This window comes from Haliotis rubra, unplaced genomic scaffold, assembly GCF_003918875.1.
Source record: "Haliotis rubra isolate DU_JTF1 unplaced genomic scaffold, ASM391887v1 Scf417, whole genome shotgun sequence".
Lineage (NCBI taxonomy): Eukaryota > Metazoa > Mollusca > Gastropoda > Lepetellida > Haliotidae > Haliotis > Haliotis rubra.
The window spans coordinates 834,238-849,498 of record NW_025767099.1 but is presented as its reverse complement, the minus strand read 5'-3'; the positions used below and the strand labels follow the sequence as shown (position 1 = coordinate 849,498).

Genomic DNA, 15,261 nt, shown 5'->3' with positions numbered 1-15,261 from the left:
ACACCCCAAACACATTCTATATTACAGCGGTCGCATATCCAGACAGGTTCATAGCAGATTAACGTGTTACAAACATCAGACGAAACCATCAGGAATATTGGACAGCTAGGTCACCTTTATGGAGAGTAATACAGTTAAATCATCTCATGCTTAATGTTGTCAAATAACTGGGGGATGCTGTAGCCCATTGGTTAAAGTGTCTGTTCATCACGACCTGGGTTCGATTCCCTACCTGGGTACAATGTCTGAAGCAATGTGAAGCCCTCGTGTCCCCAGTCGTGATAATGCCAGAATATTGCTAAAAGCGGTATAAATACTCACTCACTCACTCACTCACTCGCCCACTCGCCCTCTCGCTCGCTCACTCACTCACTCACTCACTCGTTCACTCACTCACTCACGCACTCACTCATCAAAGAAACATCACCACTTACCATACCAACAGGACATTCCCCAACAGTGTGGCAGTTTTCTGGGTTCTCTATTCCGAGACACTGAAAACAGCGGGCTCCCCCTAAGTAGAGTGAAATTACTTGTACCTTGCTTTATTAAACGTTATCGCAATTACGGCTTAGGCATATACACATAAGCATAAATTAAGCAACAACTGAGTTTTGTCCGAACAGCGGATCAGATCCTAGCACTGGAATGCACATACAAAACACGTGCGTCACTCAATGTCTCAAAAGGTGACGGTCACGTGATGCGAAGGAGATAAGTACATTGGGGTATAAATTTCATAATTGCAGCTTGTGCACTCAGCTTTCTACACTGACATAAAAGACATGATGAAATATATACAAAACATTTACTTTTCTTGACATGGCAAGACGTAGACTTTAAGCAAATACACGATGGCAAGTTATTGGCATGCGTGACTCAGGGATGTGCTCGGCGCTAATATCACATGCAGTATACAGTATATCAAGTGCAATATACTGTATACCACATACACTATACTGTGTGCCACGCGCAGTGTGCGCCGGGCGAATTCCCCGGCTGGGTCGTAACACCGATAGTCTCCCCTATCCCCTTAGCTAACACCGCATGGGGATGTAACGAGGTCACAGGTCAGGCATGTACTGGTCAGCTGTTTGGCCGCTGGCCTGATAATGGGTGCATGATTAAACATACTCTTGAAATTCTGAGACTGTGGCTTTCTGCTATGGTCTTATTAGGTCAAGAGTAGGATGATCCTAATGACCACTGCACGAGAGGCATGTGGGTTGTGGACGAGGTTCCACATGGTCTTGCCATAATACCATTTAAGGAAGACAGATTATCAGATCTGAGATATAGTCGAATTAATGAGCGTTGGTTAGTTAGTTTGGAACTGGGAGCTGAGCACTAAGCTCCTAGTTAAACACAGCTCAGAATAAAACGTTGTGGACCCGCAGACGGACTTGTGTTGTCACTTTGAGGAATATCCGCCAACACACAACAACAACCAACACCTACAACAACATAGTAGTAGACAGCCTGAAACGTCTACGGACTGGTCGTGCTACGGCGGATATATTATATGTCGTAGGCACTTTGATGGGGTATGGGTTTTATCGGGAATATATAGACATGTTTGTTTATTCTCTGAGTTAAGTTAAAGTTGTGTTATCTAAATCTAAATCACAGTGCTGACAATATACATGAAATATCAGCAGCTTATTATCATGACCATCAGCACAGCCATGTACAGATCCGCTGCCTGCGTGTAATTAACCCTAATGAACCTTAGAGTATGGCCGGCCGGCCACGGAAGTTTAACATTGTGGATGAGGTGCATGCTGGATACTGCAGGTTGACCATACATGTATCGTAATACGATACAGGGCAGCAGCCTGACAGTCAGTATAGTATATAGACAATGAATTCTTAATGTAACGGGACTTGACCCTCGGACAGCGCGCTAGGAGGTGGGCTGACGATCGCCTCTGTGGTGCTGCCTGGCCGTTGCTGCACTATCATGTAATTACTTACTTAGCTGACGAATAAAGTGTTGTGGACCCACTGATGGACTATTGTGTTTGAAGAGACAATATCCCCAAAACGCGCTAACCAGCCCGGGATACTAAGTTGATCATTAACCACACGGTTATTTGTCAACTTGTCAGGTCGTTAAAGAGCTGAAAGACCGAGGAAGACCAATGGCCGTGTAGTATTCGTAGTATGTTACAGTTACCATTTTGATATAGAAATTGTTTTTCAAAGTATACACCAAAGCATATAGTGGTTTCATACTTTTCAAAGAAAAAGTGGGTGTTTGATTAATGCTTTTGTGCATTATTTTGCAGACCGGTTTGGAGGTTCTAACACTTAAGTCTAAGGCTTCGGGATCTTAGCACATCTCAAATACATCCAAAATGAATCGCCACTTACTCTCAATCAGTACAAATGAATGAAACTACGGCATGTTTGTGCGTGTGTAAGCGTTTGTCTGTGTTTTTGTAAATGATAATGTGTGTTTGTGATTTTGTTTGTTAGTGTGATTGTGTTAGTGGGATGTGTATATTAGTGTGATGGTGTATATAAGTGTGATGGTGTATATTAGTGTGTTAGTGTGATTGTGTTTGTACGTGCGTTTCTCTCTGTTTGTGTATATGTGTGTGATTGTGTTAGTGTGATGTGTATATTAGTGTGATGGTGTATATTAGTGTGTTAGTGTGATTGTGTTTGTACGTGCGTTTCTCTCTGTTTGTGTATATGTGTGTGATTGTGTTAGTGTGATTGTGTTAACGTGATTGCATGTTTTAGTGTGATTGTGTTTGTGTTTGTGCGTGTGTCTGTGTGTGTTTGTGCGTGTGTCTGTGTGTGTATGTGTGTGATTGTGTAAGTGTGATTGTGTTTGTTAGTGTGATTGTGTTAGTGTGAATGTGTTAGTGCGATTGTGTGTGTGTGCGATTGTGTTAGTGTGTTTGTGTTTGATAGTGTGATTGTGTATGTGTGTTAGTGTGAATGTGTTGGTGTGATTGTGTGTGTGTGTGCGATTGTGTTAGTGTGTTTGTGTTTGTGTGGTTGTGTTAGTGTGACTGTGGTAGTATTAGTGCGATTGTGTGTGATTGTGTTTGTTTGTGTGAAAGTGTTGGTGCGATTGTGTTTGTGTTTGTGTGGTTGTGTAAGTGTGTTAGTGTGTTTGTATTTGTCTGTCTCCCTCTTTCTCTGTGTTTGTGTGCGTGTGAGTGCATGTGTGTGCCTGTGTGGAGACGGCGTTCAATGACACGTTATTTCATCTACATTCCGCGAAACCCGGGATAGTGTAAGAATATCAGACAAGACAGCACCCACCTAGAACCATGCATGGTAGCCCCACCAGCAGTGTTAGGGACGTGATCACTGAAACATACAGCACCATTTTATACATCAGTCTAAAGCAACGTTACAGCAAAGGCATGACTTAACACGTTGTACAAATTCTCCCGTTTGAAAGTCTCTCTCTCTCTCTCTCTCTCTCTCTCTCTCTCTCTCTCTCTCTCTCTCTCTCTCTCTCTCTCTCTCTCTCTCTCTCTCTCTCTCTCTCTCTCTCTCTCTCTCTCTCTCTCTCTCTCTCTCTCTCTCTCTCTCTCTCTCTCTCTCTCTCTCTCTCTCTCTCTCTCTCTCTCTCTCTCTCTCTCTCTCTCTCTCTCTCTCTCTCTCTCTCTCTCTCTCTCTCTCTCTCTCTCTCAGACAATATGTTAACACCTGGATTTTACATACCAGTAAATCCATTCATGTTGGAGTCCTTCGCCTGATCTTTAAACCAGCCCGTGTACCCAAGCCAGCTGCCAGATAAGACTAGCCGTTATGAACAATTATCAGAAATAGTTTCAAATAACCACCAATCAGTTTGGGTGTAATGGTGTGTTTTTTTGGTTTGGGTCTGTTAGTTGTTTTTCTGTTTTGTTTTTAGTTTGTTTTCTTTTGTTTTGTTTTGCTAAACGGCACACCCAGCAATATTCCAGCCATATAGCATTGTAGTCTGCCATATATACCATGAAACAAACATATCCAAGAAAGCCAATGTAAGTCTAGAAGATGTGGCATGTCTAGATTTCCACGAAAATGGAGAAAGTGCTTGGGCTCCTTTTCGTTATATATTCGAGTATTTTTCATGAACAGTATTTTTCTGTAAAATATCTTCTGGATATTAGGCTAATTTGGTTTCTTCGTGATTATATGTTGTATCCTACATCTAGACAATAAAGATGAGAAACTGCAATTAATAAATAGATATATTCATATTCTAGGCAGGACCTGGGCTCCATGTTTTAGCAAAGTAACGGTGAACACAAGCCAGGGACTTCAGACAATTACTACTTTTATCTGTTTCCATATGTTCAGTCACTAAAACCCACTGACAATACTGATCCAGTTTTAGAGAGTCGTTATCATCAGGTCGAAAGAACTAGACGGGGAGATTGTTGACATAGTAACACTGAAGATACCAAGACTCAATTAGCAGTGAGTGAGTGAGGATGTGAGTTGGGTTTTAAACCGCTTTTAGCAATATGCAACAGTAGGCGGTGAAACTTGCTTCACTCACAGGAGTATGACATATGTACCAATGGTTACCAAAATGGTAGCGTTTATGCATTTCAAAATACACTTGAGTGAATGAGTGAGTGAGTGAGTGTGTGAGACTACATCTGGGGAGAACTTCCAACAAGAAGTGTACAATGTGTGAAGCCCATTTCTGGTGTCTCCCGCCGTGCAATTGCTGGAATATTTCTAAAAGCGGCGTAAAACCATACTCACTCACTCACTCCAACAAGAACGTTTATCTAGGCCACAGGCCCACAGTAGATAACATTTCAGTTGTGTGATTACAAGATTACAAACGAAGTGATTCATACAATTTCATAGCAATATATATATTGACAGATTCACAGAAGTATGTTTGTGATTTGAAGACATAAGTCGAACAAACGTTTCAAATGAGGGGTTACTATATTATCTATTATCAGTATTTTGCCTTTTTTTAAGTCGGAGGAGGCACAGTAGACAACGATAAAATGGTACTCGTTTTCTACAAGCTGGATATTATATGGAAGGCAGTATCTGCATGAGCGGTTCTTGATGTTTATGCCCAATCGTCTCCCCATTTCGATCATTAGCTGGTGGCAGCCACATCTGAATCTGGTTAACGCTTGCTTCAATGGAGGAGAGCTGATTTGAGTTGAAACTGCTGCCAACTTTGAGTTATATGAACTTGAAGCCTGCCATCGTTGAATGTTGTAGTCAGACACTCTTTGTTTGAACTCAGACATGACAATATCAATATGTCCAACATCTTGCATAATCCAAGCCTACCGAATCAGAACTGCAATAAAATATGTTTGACTTTTGTGGCCCAAGAAGATCTGTTAACGTTGTCTAGTCCATATAGCATTTAGATGTTTTGCTTCGGTAATCTGTCGTTATTCATGCTGATTATTTTGGCCATACAGTGTATGTTAAACACATTTAGTTACATAAGAAACATATAATAGAGATCGCCCACTTTCACAAGGATTGCAGGTTGTCAGAGGCAGATGTAGAATTCGTTTAATGAGCTTTGTCTGTACTTTGTCAATTTGTTCCACCACTTGGTATCCCCAGAGCTCGGCACCGTATGTAGGTACTGGCAGCACCAGAAATGGGTTTCACACATTGTGCCCATGTTTCACGTCTTGTGCCCATGTGGCGAATCGAACCCGGGTCTTCAGCGTGACGAGCGAACGCCTTAACCTCTAGGCTACCCAGCCTTTTATCAAATGAGCAGTTCTGTAACGGCCAATGGGACATAATGCTATTTGTGGATGCTTCATCCCAATCTTGTCCATTTAGATTAAGAAATATTGACTGAAATGTTGAATGAAATGCTGAAATGAGAATGGGCATAAAATAGTGCTATTTATGTAATATAACTAAATTGTCTATTGAAATATGTTAATGGAAAAAAAGGATTTGACCATTTTCTAAAATACCAAACGAAAAATAGAGTTCAGTGAATGCAATGTCGTGTTATTACAAATGTTACAAATATCTTGTCCATTTAGATTATGTTGATTGAACTGTTGAACATATGCTATTTATCTAAATATAGATAAATTGTTCACTGAAATATGTTTGATAATGATATTTGTATGTTTCTTGAAAAATTAAAAATACATTAAGTGTATGCAATGTGCTGTTAGAATGAAATGAAATGTTATACAGTGAATTCATTTCCATCTTATATTTTTGCCTCAGTCAAAGACTAGTACAGGCTATAGCTTGTGCAGCCTTTCCCGTGCAGCCCAGTGGTACACATCTTGATACACACTACAAGTAACCCCTGCTTTAGGAATTCCATTAAGAGTTCAACCACGGTCTGTTGCCCAATCCAGTTTTGAGTTGGCTGAGACCCAAACACATTGTACACAAATGAGGTTATCGTGTGATAAATCACTGGTTCAACAGCGTATCTGTGTGTACACACGTAGTGTAGTGTCTAGATTTCACCTGTGGGGTCAGGTACGAAGTAAGAGATGAAAAAGGACATTTGCTGAACTTCAAAACCATAAACAAATTGATTGCCTGTAACCTACCCACCATGGGCACCTTCATGTTGTTGCAAAGCTATTGCCTGCACTACAGATCATAGTGGCTGACACTGCTGTTGCTACAGACCATATCGTGTAATGTGTTACATCAAAGGAAGGCTAATGCCGTGAACGGCTCATGAGCCACTTAAAAGAGCCAGTCAGCTGAGACACATGCGGTGTTTTTAATTATATCCCCCTTCAGAAATAGCCGTGTTGCGGCGAGACTGTTCTTTATCTGATAGAACCTAGAGCTGAGAGCCTAGACTTACACAGGCTCTTCCCAAAGTACAGAACTCGATTTTAATCTTAATATTATGCTTATTCACATATATTATATCTATTCTCACGTCACATTTTTGTACATGATCCCCTGCTATTTATATATTTTGCTTCCAATGTTAATAATGCATTCTCGCCACCTATATTTAAGTACAATCATTTCACTTTATAGTTTCTGAATGTTTCTGTGTGTTTGCTTTTGAATTCTCTGACGTGGTTTTACTTTATTGCTCCGCATTTTGAATAAAGTATTTCCACGTGACTTACTTCTTGTTTTACAAATCAATGGTCTTTTGTGAAAGTTGAAGTATTATGAGTGGGTCAATGTTTTCCACAATAAAACCGAGCGGCACAACGGGGAGAGTTCTATGGCTACACAACTTCTTTACTATTAACCTGAGCAACGTTTCGGTGTACCTACTACCAGCGCTATCAAGCAGGTGCTTGGTTCATCACACCAACTTCTAAATGTCACTCATAGAAGTTAACCAAGCGGCAGTTATACTGCACTGATACGCACGAAACAAACATTACCGCATTGTTTTATAGAAGCAGAGACCATATACCGGTATATGGAGTTACCTGCACCACATACCGGTATATGGAGTTACCTGCACCATATACCGGTATATGGAGTTACCTGCACCATATACCGGTATATGGCGTTACCTGCACCATATATGGTCTCTGAAAGAAGAAACTGCAAAACGCAAACCAAAACTCTTTAGCTCCACACAATCAGATCACCTGTACGCAAACTAACTAAAATTCACCTCTTCGCCTCTTCACTGTAGATATAGCTTGAAGTTTGGATGGCACATTTGTAAGCCGGACATCGAAATGCTCTTAAATAAGGGTTGGAAATACTATTATCTTCTTCCTAATCCATTTGGCAATTACATGAAGTAAAAAGAATCGCTCCCTAGCCCCTCTTCAAAAGTACATAGGTACCCTAAAACACAGGGGGTTCTCTGTGCAAAGCGTCACCATAGAAACAGCTTGAAGTGTGGATGGCACCTTTGCCAGAAGAAGTCGGAGTGAGATTTCTGTAGGCAGCTGGTGAGACAAGGGCAGGTCGAGTTACCTGCAGCCACAGCCTGGCAATAGAGAATGCTGGGACAGATAAACAGACAGACAGACAGACAGACATATAGTTTATCAACGCCTCAATTTACAAATAAGATGCTATTGTCCAAGAGCGTTCGTTGGGGTACTCTCGGATGGTAGTTCAGGATGGTGGACAAGAGACGGACACTAAACTCAGGTGTAGAGTTGAAGACAGCAGCAGCCATGTTTATGATAGTTCTGGAATAACGGTAGAAATGGTACATAAGATGGAAATCACGTTACAGAACGCACATCGCGACCGAGTGGCCAATGTTCCCGATTTAGGCGACGGCCTTGGCCGACGCCCCGACTAGCTGCACAATCCGTCCGCTTCTGTCGATGATCTGGGCCCGTCTCCTCGCCTCGTTCCTGACTGGTCTCTCTGACTGTCAGTCCGGTTTTATGCATAGGGACATTACGCCACGTTGTGCAAGGTCACTGACATACGCAAGATCCGCCGACGTAGGGAGATGTTAATTGACATTGAACACATTAATAGACAAAGAAGTTAGAATTTCGGTGTACTTTGGACATAATTGAAACAAATAGATCGTTTGAATATATGAAGTTTTGAAGGAACTTATTGAAATTATTTAGTCTATGACATTGTAGTTATGAGAGTTATGAGAGACACAAAATGTTTCAAATTAGTTTAAACCATATTTTAAAAACATGTACATTGCAGTGGATAAAAGAAATTCTGTACAACATATATACAACTTAAAAAAATAGACATTTAGGTTTTATATAAAATGCCTTGCAGGTTTTGGCACTAAACGTTACAACACTAGGACGGGCCAGGATAAAATACACTTTCACAATACCACATTCATCTTTAAAACCACACCACACTTCATTACAAACTGGGACGGAGGCTTGCCGCCAGTCTAGGTAGCCCAACCCTCCCCAGGTTCCCGGTGCCGGGGCTCTTCACAGTTACGGCACACGGGAGCCAACGCCTTCTCACACCACACATCATTATAAACTGGGACGGAGACTTGCCGCCAGTCTAGGTAGCCCAACCCTCCCCAGGTTCCCGGTGCCGGGGCTCTTCACATTTACGGCACACGGGAGCCAACGCCTTCTCACACCACACATCATTATAAACTGGGACGGAGACTTGCCGCCAGTCTAGGTAGCCCAACCCTCCCCAGGTTCCTGGTGCCGGTTCTTCACCGGGCCAACGCCTTCACACCACACATCATTACGGCACGGAGACTTGCCGCCAGTCTAGGTAGCCAACCCTCCCCAGGTTCCTATCTTCACATTTACACACACAACATCACACCACACATCATTATAAACTGGGACGGAGACTTGCCGCCAGTCTAGGTAGCCCAACCCTCCCTCTTCAGGTTCCGGGTGCCGGGCTCTTCACACCAGTTACGGCACTAGGTAGCCCAACCCTCCCCAGTTCCCAACGGGCTCTACTCACACTGGAGCCAACGTCTACTCACACTAAAGGATATCCTTGAACACTGAGACTACATACGCCTGCAGACAGATAGGTCGGTCACTAACCTACCTACACGGAAGCCTTCAGGTTGTTGCTTAGCAAGAGTTCGTTGCTTACCAGAGCGTGTACACAATTTAATCAGTATCCAGAGCACACCTGTAGAGTCAGGTACAAGGCAGGTGTGGCTAGAACGTGTACACAATTTAAGCAGTATCCAGAGCACACCTGTAGAGTCAGGTACAAGGTAGGTGTGTGATTAGCATGACAATCTATTTATATGTCCGAAATGTAGAACACCGTGCAGAGCAGTGATGCTACTTCAGACATTGAAAGTTTAGGAAATTCCCATGAATTTACTTGACTTGCATGATGTTTATTGTGTTCGTGCCAACGTTGTCTAACATGTATCGTAGGCGCTTTGGCGGGATATGGGTTTTATCGGGGAATATAGACATGTTTGTATATTCTCTGAGTTAAGTTAAAGTTGTGTTATCTAAATCTAAATCACAGTGCTGACAATATACATGAAATATCAGCAGCTTATTATCATGACCATCAGCACAGCCATGTACAGGTCAGCTGCCTGCGTGTAATTAACCCTAATGAACCTTAGAGTATGGCCGGTTGGCCACGGAAGTTTAACATTGTGGATGAGGTGCATGCTGGATACTGCAGGTTGACCATACATGTATCGTAATACGATACAGGGCAGCATGACAGTCAGTAGTATATAGAAAATGAATTCTTAATGTAACGGGACTTGACCCTCAGACAGCGGCTAGGCAGGTGGTCTGACGATCGCCTCTGTGATGCTGCCTGGTCGTTGCTGCACTATCATGTAACTGCATACTTAGCTGCCGAATAAAGTGTTGTGGACCGACTGATGGACTTCCGTGTTTGAAGAGACAGATATCCCAAACAAACCCTCAGCCCGGGATATATGTCACTATACTACCCACCAAAAGTATATAGATTCACTAGTGTAAATGTAGCCACTTACTTCAGTCAACTGTTCTGAACTAGATTTTGCAAAATATTCCATACTGTTTAAAGGTACTGTTTACCTATGAACTGATGCATTGTAAAACATATTCGTAAGGTTGAAAAGATTATTGTCATAAGTTCAATAAATCATGAAACTCAGTGAAAATTGGTGAATTCTTAACAAAAACCTACACCAAAACGCAGCTGTTCACGTGCACGATATTTGCACATGTTTTTCAGCAGTTTGATGCATGATCCTCGTGCCATTCATCTGCATAAGGTTTGCAGTTGGTTCCCCCAAAGTTAGTGGAGAAATTCATCTTCTAAGTAACCACATATATATACATAGCATATAGTAAGTGCTTTAAGTGAGTCTAAACTTTTGATTGGTAGTATATATGTTCGCAATGTGTCCCTGTTCACACAGCAGTGAGATGGTGATGTGACTGTTGACCTACTTGCGACTCACGGGCAGTCAGGGTCATGTACTCCTGGGTTGTTTATTCCCGAGGAAGGCAAACAGTGAACATTTAGAGTTCACTGAGTTCACACAAATGAGTTCACTGAACCACAGCACGGGTAATAAAGGTTTGTACTGGCACGATATTCATAGGCTCATCACTCATTATTACCTGTTTATGTGATATTTACATCAAATGTGCCAATATATTTCATTCGGATCAAATACGTAGAACGTATTCTGTAAAAATCAGAAACATTTTGACAGACTTCACTGTTGACGTTTCTCTATTACGTACTGTGACGTCACGTAACACACTGTATGTCCATGTACGTTTTTACCAATGGACATCATGTTGTGCAGCCTTTAGTGTAGATATCCACTGAATCCAGAAACATGATCTTCGCAGAATACTGGTCCTGCAATGTCCTGATATTGATGCAAATTAGAGAGGTCATATGCATATTTTAGGGACTACTTTCACAGTGTAAACAAACATGGCGTCACGCCCATCTATCGGCGATCGTGTCCGGATTGACTGCCGTGGTTACCGTACTGTTAGTGCTTTGATCCAAGAAAATTCATGTCTGGTAATGATAGATGGAGTGGATTACGAAGCGAAGACAAAACTTCATAGGTTTACGAAAATACCAGCACGAGTTCCCCGACCGACTGTCAGTGTTAGTGAGCATAAGGTACATGGATATCACGCGAACATTTGTTGGGCAAAAGGTTAATGTAAGGTTTTTGAAGTTCCATACGAGATTGTTGTTATTTTCAAGATTTGTTGACAACATGTGCCTTAACATAATCACTTACTGGGAACTAGATGACCTGACGGAGTCAACTGAGTGATCAGTAGGAAATTGTGTCACCGAGCTTGTGACGTAACGTATTACTACGCACATATTTGGGACGTCATAGATATATGTGTACATTCCACGAAGTTAAGCTTGATGATTTGTGGCAAGGCTCGTGAAATACAATGTTTATTCCTAATGCAGGGTAATAACCATCCCAAAACACACTCGCGTGATAACCTATATTTAACTTACATAATCCAGGTCATCAGCCTCCCGTGTCCCGTGTGAAGGGAATATGACCAACTGGGAATATGAATTAGAAAGTGATTCAGAAACAAAATATGCTGACTTGTGAAATCGTTATGTTGTTCCAGAATGTGGACTGGGATGAGGCTTGCACTTGCGACGCTCGTGACGTTGTTGCTAGTTTTGCATACTGCGAAAACAAAGAAAGTGTCAACTCTAAATGGCCCACTTCTTGGACAACGACTGTCAGTGTTGGGTAAGTCCCTTGACGTATTCTATGGAATTCCATATGCCAAGCCACCTGTAGGCGATCTCCGCTTCAAGCACCCTCAGCCTTCAGAGTCTTGGGGACCGGAAGTTAGGGATGCAAGAAAACAGACACCATCCTGCTTCCAAATTAAAGATGCTGATGGCGCAGTTGAGAATCACAAACAGATACCCGACGATTACAGTGAAGACTGCCTTCATCTTACAGTGTGGGCGCCATCAGACAATGATGGCAATCTGGCAGTGATGATCTGGATCTATGGTGGAGCTTTTAATAGTGGATCTACACGAATGCCACTATATGAAGGAAAATACCTTTCAGCAGAGAGTGACGTCATCGTTGTTTTAATGAATTACAGATTGGGACCTCTAGGGTTCAGCTACCTTGGGCCAGATACCATTCCTGGCAACATGGGCTTAATGGATCAACGACTGGCCTTACAATGGGTGAAAGACAATATTGCCAACTTTGGTGGAGATCCAACCCGAGTGACCATATTTGGAGAAAGTGCTGGTGGTGTCTGCGTGGGTCACCACCTGGTGTCACCTCTGTCACGTGACTTGTTTGACAGAGCCATCATGCAGAGTGGGACCCTCAGTTGCCCTTGGGGATACACCATACCCAAAACAGCCAAATTGAAAATAAAGAAGTTTGCTGATTATCTCGAATGTCCTTCATCTTCAACTGATGCAGACATCTTTGAGTGCATGAAGACAGCAGATGCCCAAACTATGGCAGATGTCCAGCTTGCTTTGTTAGATGAAGGACTTGCATTTGTTCCAGTTGTGGATGGGTACTTCCTCCCCGATGACCCCAAAACGCTTCTGTCCAGCGGATCCATCAAGCAGACAAGTGTTTTGCATGGGTTTACAGAAGACGAGACAGCTATGTTTTTGGCAATGACGTTGCCGCAAATGAGAAACGTGTCCACATTACCGGAAACATTGATTTTAAGTCAACCAGAATATGAAAGTCTTCTTTCTGCTGACTTGGTTAATGGTAAAGAAATTGAAGAGCCTATTCGCCTGTTTTATGAAAGTCAGAAAGCGCCTCTAAAAGACACTGACTATTTGGATATCATGATTCGCATGACTTCAGATAGTGATTTCAAATGTCCTCATCTTGAGTTTGACAGATTGTACACTCCTGACAACCCTTCCTACGTGTACAGTTTTAATCACCGACTGTCAGTTAGTTCGTTTCCACAGTGGATAGGAGCAGCCCACACATACGAGCTTGACTTTGTGTTTGGTTGGGCCCTTGAAAAGTCTCTGGGATGTACAGAGGAGGAGATGGAACTCAGCAGGACCATGATGACGTACTGGACCAACTTTGCCAAGTCAGGGTGAGTGAGGTATAGAGTGAGTATGAGACAGTAAGAGACATATTCAATCACGGAATTCACGCAGGTCATAAGTTTTGGATCAGATGATGTATTGAGTTAAAGAGCCCCCACTCGGCCTGAAATTGTCCATATATATGTACATTATCCCATGATATCTTGTATTCTCAGAAGTCAAATGTATTTTCAGAAGTCATATGTTTTTTACAGCGACCCTAACGCTCCTGTCCCCGTCAAGGTGAACTGGCCAGCTTCTGACAACACTGATCTCTCCTACATGGCGCTTGACGTGGGCAGCAAATTAGCAGCAGGACACGGTGTAGTGAACCACGAATGTGTCTTCATCAACAGGATTCGACCTATGATTTCTAAAGGTAATGTTTATGATGGAATGTACAGTCTAATAGTTTCAGAAGTGACCTTGATGCTTCTTTTGTTTAACTAAAAAAGGACACAAAACCACAGAAGATCGACATGTCGATCTTTGAATGTCTGGAACACATCACACTGGGACAAGTGCAATACTGAATACTGCAGCGTATGCTCATGTTGACCTCGATAGATCCATATCAATATGTTTCTAGTAAAAAGTCCATGTTTATACATACATTTTGTAACAAGGAGTTACACTCCCGGTTTAATTTACTAATGGTAAAGATATGTTTTAGTAATGAATAATAAATATTATTTAAACTTGTGCATGCGGTATTTTGTATGTATTTATAATTTGTATATTAATTGTTTATATAACTATACAGTGAAACTGTGCCTGAGAACAGGGAGCGCAGATAGCAACTGATTGCTGTTGTTAATTTGTTGTCCGAAACTAAATGACAGGGGGCAGTGGATGGGGACCGTGTGTCTTGGGGCTATGTAAACACCAAGAAAGACGGAGAGCACCGAGTTGACTTAGACGCGATGAGGTAATTTTAAGACGATGTCGTATTGGCCACAGTCGGTTTACTTATGACTATCTGCTGAAAACGGATGGGGATGGACCTCCCATGTGTGTCTCTTGCTTGCGACGAAGTGTTCACCATCAAGCATATTCTGCTTGACCCTGCTGTTCGACCACAAGGGATTCACATTAAGACGTTCATATTGATATGTTCACACAGATACGTTCATGGCAATATCGCCATGCTGATATATCGTTCCTGGAATCATACTGAACTACAGCCATATATCTATGTTCATACAGCTTTGATATCTTGTCTCTCTTGTGTCTTTGGGGGAATATTTGTGAACTGCAGCCAGGGAAATGAAGGATAACACTGATGTGTTTCAGACCCAGTGGAAGGGCAGGAGTACTGCACAAGAGGATGAAAGTGACAACGTCAAACTGCATGAATGTTGTGAAACCCTTTACACTGTTGTTAGTCAGTTTGTTGTTTAACGCCGCACTCAGCAATATTCCAGCTGTAATATTAATCGTAAGTAATCGAGCCGGGACCAGACATTCCAGTGATCAGGATTGATATGCGCCAGATGATATGATGACATGTGTCGACAAGGTCAGCGAGCCTGACAACCCGATCTGTTAATCGCCTTTTGCGACAAGCATGGGTTGCCGAAGTCCAATTCTATCCCGGATCTCCACGGATCACTACACTGCTGATTCATTAGTACCAAAAGCCATCATTTTCACCACACCCCAAACACCTGTCAATAAACAGATAATGTGATTGTACTCTGTTGTTCCTCACATTTCCACATTAAGGTAATTTTAGCATGCTGTGTCAATCACGTCAACTCTTAGATACATCATAGTAATCAACTC

At 42.2% G+C, this 15,261-nt stretch overlaps 1 protein-coding gene and 1 long non-coding RNA gene across 5 annotated transcripts; one reads left to right on the top strand and one right to left on the bottom strand.

Annotated features, from left to right (window-relative positions):
- Positions 1-154: 154 nt before the first annotated feature.
- LOC124288409 lies at positions 155-9,910 on the bottom strand. Its single transcript, XR_006901441.1, has 3 exons — positions 9,781-9,910; positions 7,278-7,289; positions 155-167 (listed from the first exon to the last, which is right to left on the bottom strand). It is a non-coding gene; the product is annotated as an uncharacterized LOC124288409 (long non-coding RNA).
- On the top strand, positions 6,565-15,171 carry LOC124288403 (cholinesterase 1-like). 4 transcript variants are annotated; one of them, XM_046724924.1, is made up of 4 exons: positions 6,565-6,598; positions 9,494-9,553; positions 12,000-13,484; positions 13,692-14,389. In XM_046724924.1, the coding sequence occupies exons 3-4, from the start codon at positions 12,001-12,003 to the stop codon at positions 13,924-13,926; spliced, it is 1,719 nt and encodes a 572-aa protein (XP_046580880.1). In that variant the 5' UTR covers positions 6,565-6,598; positions 9,494-9,553; position 12,000; the 3' UTR covers positions 13,927-14,389. The 4 variants fall into 4 exon arrangements, with proteins under 4 accessions (XP_046580880.1, XP_046580879.1, XP_046580878.1 ...); XM_046724923.1 differs by lacking the exon at positions 6,565-6,598 and adding an exon at positions 14,770-15,171 and having other exon boundaries at positions 9,367-9,553; positions 13,692-13,855; XM_046724922.1 differs by lacking the exons at positions 6,565-6,598; positions 9,494-9,553 and adding an exon at positions 9,560-9,626.
- Positions 15,172-15,261: the final 90 nt, after the last annotated feature.

What these genes read in the sequence shown, in the direction of transcription:
- LOC124288403 (XM_046724924.1), top strand. Translation starts at nt 12,001, where the DNA reads ATGTGGACTGGGATGAGGCTTGCACTTGCGACGCTCGTGACGTTGTTG. An exon ending in ACCAACTTTGCCAAGTCAGG is followed by an intron (nt 13,485 to 13,691) that starts GTGAGTGAGGTA and finishes TGTTTTTTACAG; the next exon opens with CGACCCTAACGCTCCTGTCC.